At 37.3% G+C, this 12,818-nt stretch overlaps 1 protein-coding gene across 1 annotated transcript; it reads right to left on the bottom strand.

Annotated features, from left to right (window-relative positions):
* Nucleotides 1-134: 134 nt before the first annotated feature.
* LOC121268468 (signal peptide peptidase-like 4) lies at nucleotides 135-11,906 on the bottom strand. The gene is made up of 14 exons (XM_041172768.1): nucleotides 11,572-11,906; nucleotides 10,579-10,737; nucleotides 10,334-10,445; nucleotides 9,673-9,792; nucleotides 9,354-9,505; nucleotides 9,044-9,226; nucleotides 6,076-6,110; nucleotides 5,241-5,403; nucleotides 5,063-5,116; nucleotides 4,380-4,472; nucleotides 4,140-4,282; nucleotides 2,502-2,572; nucleotides 548-631; nucleotides 135-458 (listed from the first exon to the last, which is right to left on the bottom strand). The coding sequence occupies exons 1-14, from the start codon at nucleotides 11,704-11,706 to the stop codon at nucleotides 352-354; spliced, it is 1,611 nt and encodes a 536-aa protein (XP_041028702.1). The 5' UTR covers nucleotides 11,707-11,906; the 3' UTR covers nucleotides 135-351.
* Between the last annotated feature and the right edge of the window lie 912 nt (nucleotides 11,907-12,818).

Below are 12,818 nucleotides of genomic sequence, written 5' to 3'. Positions count from 1 at the left end.
ATACAAGATTATGAGTAGTAATTATTCTAAAAAAATTGGTAGGGGTATGTCAATGCAAATTCCCTCAAGTCGTGGTAATTCTTCTAGTCCTTGTGAAGACAGAAAACAGTATGTGGGAATTATTAAGCACAATGTGAGATCAGAATAACTACGAGTGTATTCTATATGGAATTACTTCTTAAGATGTTTTTCTTTTTGGTTATCAGTTCGGATCTTTGTAGATGTAATGGTAACACCAAAAAATGTTACAGTCCTACACACCGAGAGGTAAGAATTCAGGAGTTACTTGTTACTAATAGCTAAAAATGTGGCAAGGCAAATACATTTTGAAGTGTGCTTCATGGTTTCTTTTTATTGGGAAGGTTGAAATTGGATGTGAGGGCAAGGCCTTTCTGGTTCTCCTCTTGACCAAAGGATTTTAAGATCACCTCTCTTCTTTCCCAATGTCAAAAAAGTTCCTGCATTCATTTACCAAAGAATTAGCGTAGAAGAAACTGGGGTGCAGCATGTACACACTGCACACTTTACTCGGGTAATTGCAACTTACCAAGTGTGAATGGAACGATGTAAAGCAACGCCGGCTGGCCATGTCCATCCATCAGGTTCAAAGCAACATATGTGATGAGGAGACCTGTAATAAATCTCAAGGAATTAGACAGACAAAACAATGTGGACTCATGCTGGTAATGTGATCAACAAAACTAAAAGAATGTGGTAAAAACTAGAGCCTGCCGGCTTACACTATCTACCGGTGTTATCGGTCCAGTCTGGTCTGCCAGAGGGTTATCCGTTCGGTCGGTCCACCTTTGTTCCGAACCGGACTGGACCGTGAGCTATCCGTTCGATCGGTACGATTCGGTCCATATGAGCTAAGAACATTTTTTTTTCAAGTTTTTGACAATTTATATAAAATGAAAAAAAATAAAATTAATTGAATAATTTATTATAAGTTGTCTAACTAAGTATATACTTATCTAATCAAGTGTTTTAATTAAGTAAAATAAATTGATAATGTTAATAGCACGTGTTTTATCAATAATTAATAGTTAATACTTTATGTTAAAATTCTTAACTTTTAATATTTTATATTAGTTATAGCATATTAGTTAATAGTTAATAGGATATTCAACATTTTATATGGTCAATGGTGATAGGTTACATGAAAATTACATAATTAACTAATTTAACTTATAAAATAATATATAAAAAATATTTTAAAAAATTATATATATACATTTTGGTCAGTCTAGTCCAAAAAAACCACTCCGGGACTCTATTGAAAATCGAAAATCTAAAATAGCATGGATTGAGACCAACCAACATGCTTATCGGTTCGGTTTGGTCCGGTCGGGTTTTCAGGTCTGGATCGATAAGTTTGCACCCCTATCAGTATCATAAAGAAGTAAGCTATATACAAAAATTAATGTTCAATATTAGTCTGATAACTTCTTGACACACAAACCCTCTATAATAATCATCCTAAAGATGGTAGGCTACCTTTAAGAAGTTTTGTACTTTTTATATCCACGACAGTTAGAAGTGCTTTTTTGGCTCTTAGCCCAGAGGACAATGGAGATGCAAAGGAAGAGCTTTTCACTGCCTTTTTCTTCCTCTCACAATTCTAGTTCCCTTACAGAGTAAGCAGTTCTCATCTTCAATATACAAAAGGGAATTCCTCTCATGTATGTCATAGTACCAATGCCCTTTACGTAAACAGTATTAAATGGTAAACAAGTAATTTCAATCAATATAATCTGTCCAACCTCATCTACCACTCATTACCTATGAAATTCACATGAGAGGTTGAAAGTGAGTGGTAAGGAAGGCATACAAAGAGCGTGCCACCCTCTAATATGAGATCAAATAAGAGGGCAGTAACATTTTCCTGTATAATAATTAGACTTATGCCATATACTACACTCTCATCTAACCCCCATCACACTATGCTGATGCAGTACAGTCCATCAACCTTTATCGGTAGTCCATCAACCTTTAAATCAGCTGCTGTTTAAAAAAATAAATAAAGAGCTGATGGACAATACCGCATCATCAAAGTGGGATGTGAGCTTAGCATATAGAATTTTTCTATCATCGTATCACGAACTTGTAAGTGCCTACTGAGTGTGGTCGTTCAAATCTGAGATTTGCCCAATATTTCATGTAAGTGTTGTAATGAACCTCCCCACTTTTTAGGTTTCACATGGATCTGAGATTTTCAGAAGTGGGTGCTGAGAATTTTGGCATGGAGCTCGCTATTTTTTATATTTTCTTTGAACCCTGTAAATTTCAAGATAGTTGTTGAAATAGCATATCCATGCACAAAAGTGTATTAACTTCATTAAGTTTCTTTCCTATGAATTTCGGATATGCACGCACGCACACACACATGCACATGCACACCCATATAGTTTGGCAGTTGTCTGTACTTTTTTGAAAATTCCCTGTTAGGACATTTTCTCAAGGTTGAAGTGGGACATGGTTTCAGGTTTAGCTTCTCATACCTAAACCATAAGCGGTCATCGCCCAGAGGAAGTACCCTGCTCGAAGATTCTTCTTTGCCAACCAATCATACCTGTCAAAGTTTCCATGCAATTTAGAGATTTGTAAATCTGTCAATGTAAAATGCTTACATATCAAAGAAATAAACCTTACACATACAAGTCCAGCAAAAGTATATTCGTGGAGAATAATGTAAAGGGTTCCAGGATGAGCCTTATACATACAAATGTATATTAAACGTATTAAACATGTTCCTTAAGAAGTTCATGTGTTCACACCCTTGTAATTTAGCCCCTAAAAGGCCTTACAACATATGAAAAGTCCTGAACTAATGATAGTAATGAAATGCAAAAACAATGTCAGTAACAATGGCGGTCGAAATTCAATTTCAGGGGCTATAAAGTGATTTATTAGTTTTTTATTTTTTTATTTTGATAACCGTGGGTGTCCGGGCCAGCTTGCGCGCACCTCGACTAATCCCATGGGGCCCTGAAGTTAACGACTAGGTAAACCTCCAGTGGCCCTAAGGTGATTTTATTAGTAAAAGCTTATGTATATGGTATAAAGTAGGGCTGTCAATAGGGTCAAGTTGTGTTGGGTCATTTGGGTTTGGGTATTTTTGAGTTGACACAGGACCAAAATAATTAAATGGTTCTATCACTTTGACCCAACACAACCTGTTTGACCCATAAAAAAGAAAAATGAGAAAACAAAAAATATTCCTAAACATTTGACCTCTCTACTATTGGATAACAAGGCATAGGCTATACAAGAAAATTTTAAGAAGAGATTTAACATGAGTGTTATATTTTTTAATCCACGCTAGCAAAAATCGTGTAACACCCAAGGGAGGCCCAAGCCACATCTGAGCCTATAATCCACAAGAATTAGTCAATGGTATAATTGGAGCCCAAGCCACATCTGAGCAAAAACTTCTCCCTCCCAAGCGATCTCATACACCACCTATACTCATTCAATATGAGGCCTCTATCACAATCTCCTCTTACATTCCCGACGTCCTTGTCTGGCCATTATATCATAGGTGGCACAACTCAAGTTCCATACTTCTGATTGAGATGATCTCTAATAATATTTGTAAAGCCCTAAGGGAGCCTCAAGCCACATCTAAGCTTATACTCCAAAAGGTCTAATCAATAGTACAATTGAAGCCTCATTAAAATTATTATAAAAAACAAGAACTTCTCCCTCCCAAGCAATTTGGGATCCCACACCACCTACACTCATCACTCAATATGGGGGTATCACAATGTGGCTGGTCACTTCGGTCACGATAACATGCGTGACTTATTATTCTAATTAGGTTAACCTGTGAATCCATGGGTTAACTCAACATGACCGGACATGACCCAATTATTAATTGGTTCATACTCGGGTCAACCCAAATTGACCCGATTATTCCTAGTCTTAACCCTATCATTGCATGTCGGGTTGCGTCGAGTTTGAAGGTAGTGTAAAAAATTGGCAGTCCTAGCATAAACCAATGAGCTCTAGCTCAGATGGTACTTGCCCTCCCCATAAGTCTCAAGTGGAGGATGAGGTTCTAGGTTCAAGCCCTGTGGGATGCAAATGTAGATTGCCAACACCAAAAATGAAAAAAATGATGGCTTCATAGCTTGAACCTCAATGAAAATGCTACAAGCAGCCCCGGTAAGATAATATCACCAAATCCAATGATGCTGTAGCCACCCCAAGGATCAAACATCCGTGGGATTTTTAGTAGCATTGGGATACCATCCTCTCCACTCTTATCACCACGAGCTACCTGTATAGAAGAGGAAGCAAGGAAAATTATAGTCTCTCTTTCATTCACTAGACCAATGGTGTTGGTGAGAAGAAGAAAGACTTTTTTAACTACTCACCACTATCATCACGCTCTCATGGAACCACCATTTGGAAACAAATACCCAAAAGATGTCGTACAAGAAGGCACAACTGAGGAGGACTGTTCCAACCTGATTACGCACAGAACAAGATGAGGTCAATCTGAATTTCCCATTGAGAGTAAATATAGTCAAATACTAGACCAACTAATGCTCATACTCCTTTGAGAATTCACGCACTCAAAGGGGGGAGGACAACAAAATTATCAGAGTCAAAATAATTTTATTGAACTAGCAATGTTCTCCTCATTGTATAAATTAGCTACATAATTTATGTTTCATTCAATTCTTTGAGTGCATAAATTCTCATTTTGGCCTGTCTTTGTACTCCATGCTCATGGACAATTATCCCTCGAAGAGAAAGTATAGTGTCATAAAACTCATACAATGAAAGTTTGACAAGCTTGAGAGGCAGAAACCCTAAAAGCCCTAAAATAATAAAATGTATGGTATGCCATTTTTTGTCAAAACAATGCAGAGCAAGTTGAAGTTGGCAGCCTTAAGCCAAAGCTAGCTGTCGAGAAATATCAGGGATATTCTTGCACGACTATTTTAAACAAGCAACAGAGGAGATTATTACAATATAATAACCATGCAACAGCAAAAGCTGCATATTTACCTAACCAGTCAACATGAAAATCCAAACAAGTTCAAGTCATCACCTTTAGATTTGGGACACGAACAATTTGAAGAACCGTGATTATTAGCGCAATACCCTGATTTATGGGAAAAAAAAGTTACTATGACATCAGTTGTCCCCTCCTATTTATGAAGCTAAAAGATAAAATAAGAGAAGCATACCAAAATAAAAGAAAAAGTTAACTTAAAATATTTTCTTACAAGTATATCTTGACCAATCCAAGCATAGGAGTTTTTTCGATAGACAGCCCAAACAACAGCAAACGCAATGCAGAAGGGGGCAATGGCCAGTGTCAGATATGACACAACTCCAAAGAAGGGTACTTTAACAAATGACTCTGCCGCATGTTCAAACCATCTGAAACTATAATTGCTTAGTCGTCAGTTCCATGTTAGGGAAGATCTACTTATTTTTTAAAAAAGAACATATAATAGATAGCACAAGCACATTTTCGAAGGAAATCCTGTCCTCTCTTCTCAAGGACAATGATGCTTTCATGTAATTCTCACATCGAAACATGCTTTCTAACCACTTATATATGAATGACGGCCAGTTTTACTAAGAGTAAAAGTTGGTATTTTTTTCCATTTTTCTTGGCATGTTAGTCAAAAGCATATTCTTTAATCCTCTAATTAGTAATACATATGATGGCTATAGTGATGGGATTGAAATCAAAGCATCAGAATGAGTAATCATTTGCAGACAAGCTGTCAGGGGAAGAGTCCAGCACTTTTCTCCATTCTTTTAGTCTACTCCTATATATTAAATCTGCAAAGACTTAAAAAGTTGACTGCTCTACTAGATATATTGCATTCTAAAAGTAGAAATGAAAATTTTGACAGAAGAGAGAAAGCTATGGTAAGAAACAAGAAAACCTTCAGGATAATATTAACTGGAAGACAAAGACATGCTTTCCTGAGAAAAATGTCAGTTTTATCAAGTTACATCAGTAACTTCCACAAATGAGAGGGATTACCCGCCTCTGAGAAGAATACAACCACAGTGAGTGGAAAAAGAAAAGAAAAAGACATTTACCATGATAACAAAGTCACCAAGCAAGTTTGCAGGCCCTGCAAGAACAAAAAGAGACTACAGGGTTCAGCATATATCTCCGAAGAATCTTAGTTATAAAAAATACTTCCAAAGAATGTCTAAATGATATATATGCACGTATAAAATTAACTCAGTTCTAAAACTTTATTTATAATTCTATTTTCAAGCATTTCTTTACATCAATCCATTAAAAGAAGTTTGAGGAGAAGGAGCCGAGGAGGGAGGAGAGAGAAACACTCGTGAGAAAACCCCGTGTGAGAGTTACCATCTCGTCGCTGCCTTGGCCGGTGAGTGGTTGCTCACCGCCGGCTCAGACATCTCCAAGCCCCGGCGACCTCACAGAGGGTTGTCCGGAGCTGGTCATCCCCCCGACGAGAGATACACCAGTGCGAAAGGTTATTACCCGTAAGAGAGAAATCCATTTGGCTGTCACCTAGGCCGGCGAGTGGCTACCGGCGGTACAGAATAGACCGACGGACCCCGGCAGCTATGCCAAAGGCCTTTCGGCATTGCTCACCCTCTGGCGACCAGGTTTTCTTCTAGATCCGTTTTTGGGATCCATTTCGAGCGTCCGTGTCGTTGGTTCTATCTCCTAAGAAAACAGATTTTCCGTCACACCCTTACAGGCGAGAGACACAGCACGGTGGTCACAGACCACCCTCCATCGTTCTAGCTCGTTGGTTTTCAGCAGTGGTTCTTAGCCGTGTATCAAGTTCTAAACTGGTTTCAATGTGATGATGAATGGCAGTTGAAGGAGGGGAGTTGGTCAGTATGGGTTCTTCTATGGTGTTAGCCATAGAATCAAAATCCTTTACTCTAGTGAAGGAGGGGAGTATGTTGGCCATTACTGAAAGGGGTCGAAGGGTGATTTCTAAGTTGGTTTTGGGTTCAACAACAGTGCAGTGGCTGGCTAAGGCCATGGAAGCATGCACAAAGGATGAAAAACAAGATTTTTTCTCCAATGTTCGGGAAGGTAGATGCAGCTTTGCGGCGCACCGCTGCTCAAATACTCGAGGTTATATGGCGGTAGAAGAATATGGTGGTGGTGGGAGGAGGAATTTTATCTTCATTCCTGAGGAGGGGGGCAGTGGTTGGAGAAGGATGGGGGAGGTGCTGCGTGACTTTTCCTTCAGCAAGAGAGGGAGCAAAGGACAAGGTGTTGCAAGACGTGGCTCTGCTAGGGAGTCACGTAGCAGACATGTCGATGGCGTGTCAGGGAAGGAAAATTTGGAGGTGCACAAAAATCCTAATAAATCCTCAGTGGCCAGGCGATCCTATGCGGCAGCTCTAAAGACGGGTCATGCTTCGGGAGTTCAGAGTGAAGGAGATTTGCAAATCACATCTCAAGACCAGCTTGTTGAGATGCACAATTCCTTAAAGGAGACGGAAACCCAACTTGTCGAGCTAAAGGCAGCGATAGCTTTCTTGTCTTCGAAAATAGACCGATTTTCAGTGGGAGGCAACAGGGTTGTAAGAAACAAGATAGGCCCGAAGCATTTAAACCCAGTTAAAGGAAAATGGAAGATCGGATTCGGCTCTATCCCTATATCTAGATCCAGGAGAGTATGGCGGGTCAAAAGGAAATATGGGTTGTTTGAAGCAGGGTCTAATTGGGTATCAGCGTAGAGACATCAGTAATGGAATGTCATTCGTCTCATGTAACACAAGATAGACCGATAGTCGGTACTACACCCTTGGTCCTCAAGTTGAAGGAAAATAGTGTACTGCCAAGATCTGAAGGAGATGTAGGAACCCCAGAGGTAAAAGGACTTGCTGTCACCCCAGAATCTCCAATGAAAACCATGATACCATTGGAGCGAACCAATGGAGTTGCTGGAGAACCAAAGGGTTTGGAGTTGGTGTCTCATGTAGATGAATGCCTAGAGTCGGGAGCATTTGGATACTGTGTCTGGGGATAATGTTGCTCCCTTGGTGTCTCTTCCACCAATAGCGGACTGGATTTTGCCTAAAGTTAACGAGATTCAACAGTTTGTGGGAATTTCACATGGAGGATGTGAAGACCAATTCAATGAACTAATCACTACGATTGAGGCAAGCCACGCACTTAAACCAAAAGTTTCAAGAAAAGCAGGGAGTTACAGCGTCTTTCTTAGGCAATTAACTACGACGCTAAGGGTGGTAGCTCAACTAGAGGGAAGTCTAAGGGGAGGACATTGTAAAGACGGGAATCAAGGGTTTAGGGTTGGGTGTTTGGATAGAGTTTTAGGTCTATGAGAAACAAGGGTTGGGGACCGGTTAGGGACTTTTTGGGTCATTTTGGGCAAGGTGTTTTCTTGTATACATTTTGTGTACTTGGTTTCTCCTTTGATATATAATATTTTTTTACTTATAAAAAAAAAGGACTTGTGAAGCCTAGGACTTCAAAGAATGTATAAAATGTTATGCACAAAAATGAATAGGAAAAACACCTCAAGGCTTAATCTCAACAGCTTGTGGCTAAAAGTGAGAGGTTGAGATGCAACGCAAACTAATGCCAAAGGATCACTTATATCTGAAGAACTACTAGAAAGTCACATATGGATAAAGTATTCAGGCTACATTGTCTGCTGACATTAATGCATTAGCAGACCAAAATAGAGATTATTTCTTGACAAAAGGGTAAATAGGGAGAGACTAGAGAATCTCTCTTATCAAGGAGTGGCCATGGTAGGTTTCTTACATGTTGAGGCATCTATTAGGAAGGGCCTAGATGGGCCCATGAGGAACCTGCTATGTTGATACACTAAGCCAACAACTCGATTGATATAGGAAAAGTATGTTGAAATGTTATGAGAAAGAAAACCAAGCTTTTGTACGTAATGCTGAATTAACACAAAAAATAACAAATAAATATGCCTAACTAGAGAATTGCATAGTTTGGTTTCTAAGAACGAAATGCTCAGAATTTAGTACCAGTGAATCGACTATGCACATCATAGAAGACACGCACCTCTATGCCGCCAATGCAAAACAGAACCACCAGTATCTCAATAAACCACGTTGACATAAGTTTGTAAAGCATAATTAGGAAGCACGAAGCAATTACAACAAAGAGAATTGCTGCTGTTGTATTGATGTCCACAAAACCACTAGAACCAACACCTTCCAAGCTTGGAATTTCATCTGAACCATCCTGCAATCACAGCACCAATCCATGTCAGTTGATATATTAGTGATTAATTCAGCAATTACCCTAACCAAACAAAAGAAAATCCTACTTCAAAAATACCAAAAGAAGATTTGGGAAACCAGAAGATAACCTTTAATAGCTTGTCCTGCTCAATAGCAGCCTCTCTGGCACTCCATGCAGACCAAAACGAAGCACATAAGATGGTACCAACAGCCATAAGCCATAAAAACACCTCTGCAATGTCAACCAGTGGGCGTAGAGGAGAGTATAGTTGCACAGATACTGTGAAAAGGCAACCGTGTATACAGATGCAGACAAAAGAAAGCAAAAGGCTAGATCAGGAATTACCAAGCAAGGAAAGTATTCCTAGGATAGAAAATCCCAAGTCTTGTAGAGGCAAAGCCAGCAATCAAATTAAGTTGGATGAACATATGCAGAAAAAGGCATACCTGCAGAGTTGTTCTGTAAATATTTTTCCAATTTCACACCTGCATCCTGTGGAAGCATAACCACAGGTATCCTTATATCTACATCGGTTTCGTTGGTTGCACAAACCATTTTCATAAGTGCTGCAGAATAAAAGGAAAAAATTCTTACAAAAAAAGTGGTTTAACATGATCATTTTGAAAATTTTCAATTACAATTACAAGCTAGCATTACAATGATGACTTTTTTGCGACACATGCTACTGAACATCATTTCCCATTACTACTGATCTTCTGTTTCAGAAATGACTAATGACATCTTTTCATTCTTATCATTAATCTGAAATAAAAAAGAAAAAACAAAAAGAAAACAAGGAAAACAATGAAAATGAATCATTCGACATTTCCCACACATATAATGCCCATGATAAGTGCGCTACAAGGGGGTATTCTGAAAGCCATGAAATACATCTTAACAAACAAAATTGTAAAACACAGGATTTAAAGACCAGAAGAACTCTAACATCAAAAGAGATAAGAGGATCTAGTCAGCACACAGTGAATCTTTTAGACATTATTGTCTCAAAACAGTTACTTATCTGGTATAGGATCGTACTAGAACATTCAGATGGACAACAAGTTCAAGAAATACATTAAAACAAAAAGAAGTTACTTATGCAAATACCGGTACGGTAGTTTATAATGAGGATGGCTGAAGCACCAGCAGTTTCAGCAATATTTGCCTTTCTTGTAAAACTGCAACCTCCACGGTGCACCAGAATGACCTCCCCTGTAAGCTATCAAAAGGCAAGGCACTCCATATGTAAAATCCATAAAATAAAATGATAAAATTTGACAGGTGCCAATCCATAAAGTTCTCTAGTAGAGCCAAATTGAGGACATGGTATATGTAGTTCAGAAGAAGAATACATTATTCTTGGGTGTGCTACAACAATCAGAAGGATTGGCCAGAGCAACTGGAGTATTTATAGCACGCTTTTCCTTTGATTCCAAGGTAGGGCCAAATCGAGCACCAACACCAACATACTCATGGTCTTCTACACCGTTAATCGAAGTTGGGACTTTTACCTAGGGAACAAAATTGGATCAAGCTCGTGATGTCAGTCATATTGATTAGTTAAGTTTTGATGCCAAGAAACAGAGTACAAAGAAGAAATTTTATGTTTTTAATATTGGTGTTTAGAACACTGGAAACACAGTGCAAGATAGTCAAAAAGCTGTACAGCAGAATTTTTTTTTACAAGCAGAATTTTTCTCACACCACAACAAAAATAAGTTTATAATTTTAATTCTTCTACGTCGATTTTTCAAGTAACCAATCAAACCTTTGAAGAAAAAGATCTTGGAGTTTAGATCTCAGTGGGTTGAGAGAAACATTTGACAATAATTAATTTGGGTAAGTAAAGCATTATCGAGAGGTTTCAAATATTCACAGAAATAAAACATTAGTCGAAAGACGAACATAACCAATAAGCATAATTATGTTTCTCTCATCTTTAGTAACCTAACGAAGGTTAAAACATTAAACAACAAGAGTTTCCTTTCTCTTCCACTCAACTAGTCCCTTATAATGAATCACCTAAACTGAATCGAGCATTTAATTCCAAAAAATCAAGTAAAAAAGCAAAAACATATCTCAGGAAAAAAAAAAAAAAAAACTTTTTTCCTTCCCTTTCTCTTCTCTTTCCCGATTTTCCATTCGTTTTCCAAAAGATTAAAAAAAAAAAAAAGAATAGAAAATCAAAAAGCTTTTGTTCGTATCCTTACTATTCCCTATTTCCCTCCATTTTCTCAGCATCCAAAAAGTAAGTTCGAGAGAGAGAATAATCGACACCAAATTTAAAAAATGAGCAGGAATTAGCTCTTTTTTAATTTTTACGTTCTCAATTATTTGTTCCGTACCAGAACGAAGTTGTTTTCGCAGCCAGGTCGCTTGGGAGAGATGTCGTCGTGGTGAACTATATCTCCGGCTGAGCCGAGAGTCACACTCAGCACCAGCACAACTCCCGCTATAATTAGAGCTCTCCGAAAATCCATCAAATAAAAGACTTCGATCTTGCTCTCTCCGTGCTTGAAGACGAAATCTAGGGTTCCACAGAGAGAGAGAGATGGCCGTGTTCTTAAAACCGTTGAACGATCTCTGCTTTCTTCTTCCTTTTGTCTTAAAAAAAGTGTTTGCAGGGTAGACGTGGTGTATGAGCGCGTGCGTACCACGGTCACCAACGTGAATCTTGATTTGATTAGCGTATTGATTTGATTTTTCCAATCACCATATACAGACCAACTGATTTTTAAACTTCTTTGGCCCTTTGCTTAAAATATGCGTCATTTATTGATAATGATTCATTTCTGAATTTCAGTTGGGCCCGACTAAACTCTAATTCATTAAGGGAAATGCTACTGTATCTCTGACTTATATTATTCATTTGAATAATTTTTTTTATTAATTATTATTTATTATTTCACACTCTATATCTTATAAAAAATATTTCACACTCTATAAAAAATATATCAGGTATAAGGTGTAAAGATAAATAGTAGTTGATGTATAGCAAAATCTTATTCATTTTATTTTATTATAATATTTACAATGTAGTGTCACGTGACTTATTAAAATATTTAAAAATTTTTAAAAAAATTATATTCAAAATAAAATGACATTCAAAATCATAAAACGAAAATTAAAATTCTAAATTTCATCTACCATTTTATGTTTGTATTTTTAATTTTTTTTAATAAACCATGGTGCCACGTCAAACGGACAAAATGAGTAGTATAAATTAGGAGGACATATTAGCATTTATTTAATTCAATCAGTATTATCTTGTAAAATAATGTATTTTTACATTAAAAAAAATAATGCATTTTTATCAATATTTTCTAGCAAGTCAATATTTTTTAAAAAAATTATCCAAGTTTAAAATTTAGAGTAAAAAATGATAGATGTATAAAGTGTATTTTATAATATTTATTATTTTCATTATAGTTTTTGCTAACAATACTAAATGCTCACTAAATGTTGTGAAAAACGCTTTGCATTTATATATATATATATATATATATATATATATTTATTTATTTATTTTAGATCTTAAAGTTGAGGTAAGTACTTTAGAATATCTAACTCCTTTTATTATTTAGTATTAGCT

Source organism: Juglans microcarpa x Juglans regia, chromosome 1D (assembly GCF_004785595.1).
Source record: "Juglans microcarpa x Juglans regia isolate MS1-56 chromosome 1D, Jm3101_v1.0, whole genome shotgun sequence".
NCBI lineage: Eukaryota > Viridiplantae > Streptophyta > Magnoliopsida > Fagales > Juglandaceae > Juglans > Juglans microcarpa x Juglans regia.
This window is presented reverse-complemented; position numbering and strand designations above follow the sequence as displayed.

What these genes read in the sequence shown, in the direction of transcription:
- LOC121268468 (XM_041172768.1), bottom strand. Translation starts at nt 11,706, where the DNA reads ATGGATTTTCGGAGAGCTCTAATTATAGCGGGAGTTGTGCTGGTGCTG. An exon ending in TTTGCATTGGCGGCATAGAG is followed by an intron (nt 6,111 to 9,043) that starts GTGCGTGTCTTC and finishes TTGTTCTTGCAG; the next exon opens with GGCCTGCAAACTTGCTTGGT. An exon ending in GATGACCGCTTATGGTTTAG is followed by an intron (nt 632 to 2,501) that starts GTATGAGAAGCT and finishes GATTTATTACAG; the next exon opens with GTCTCCTCATCACATATGTT.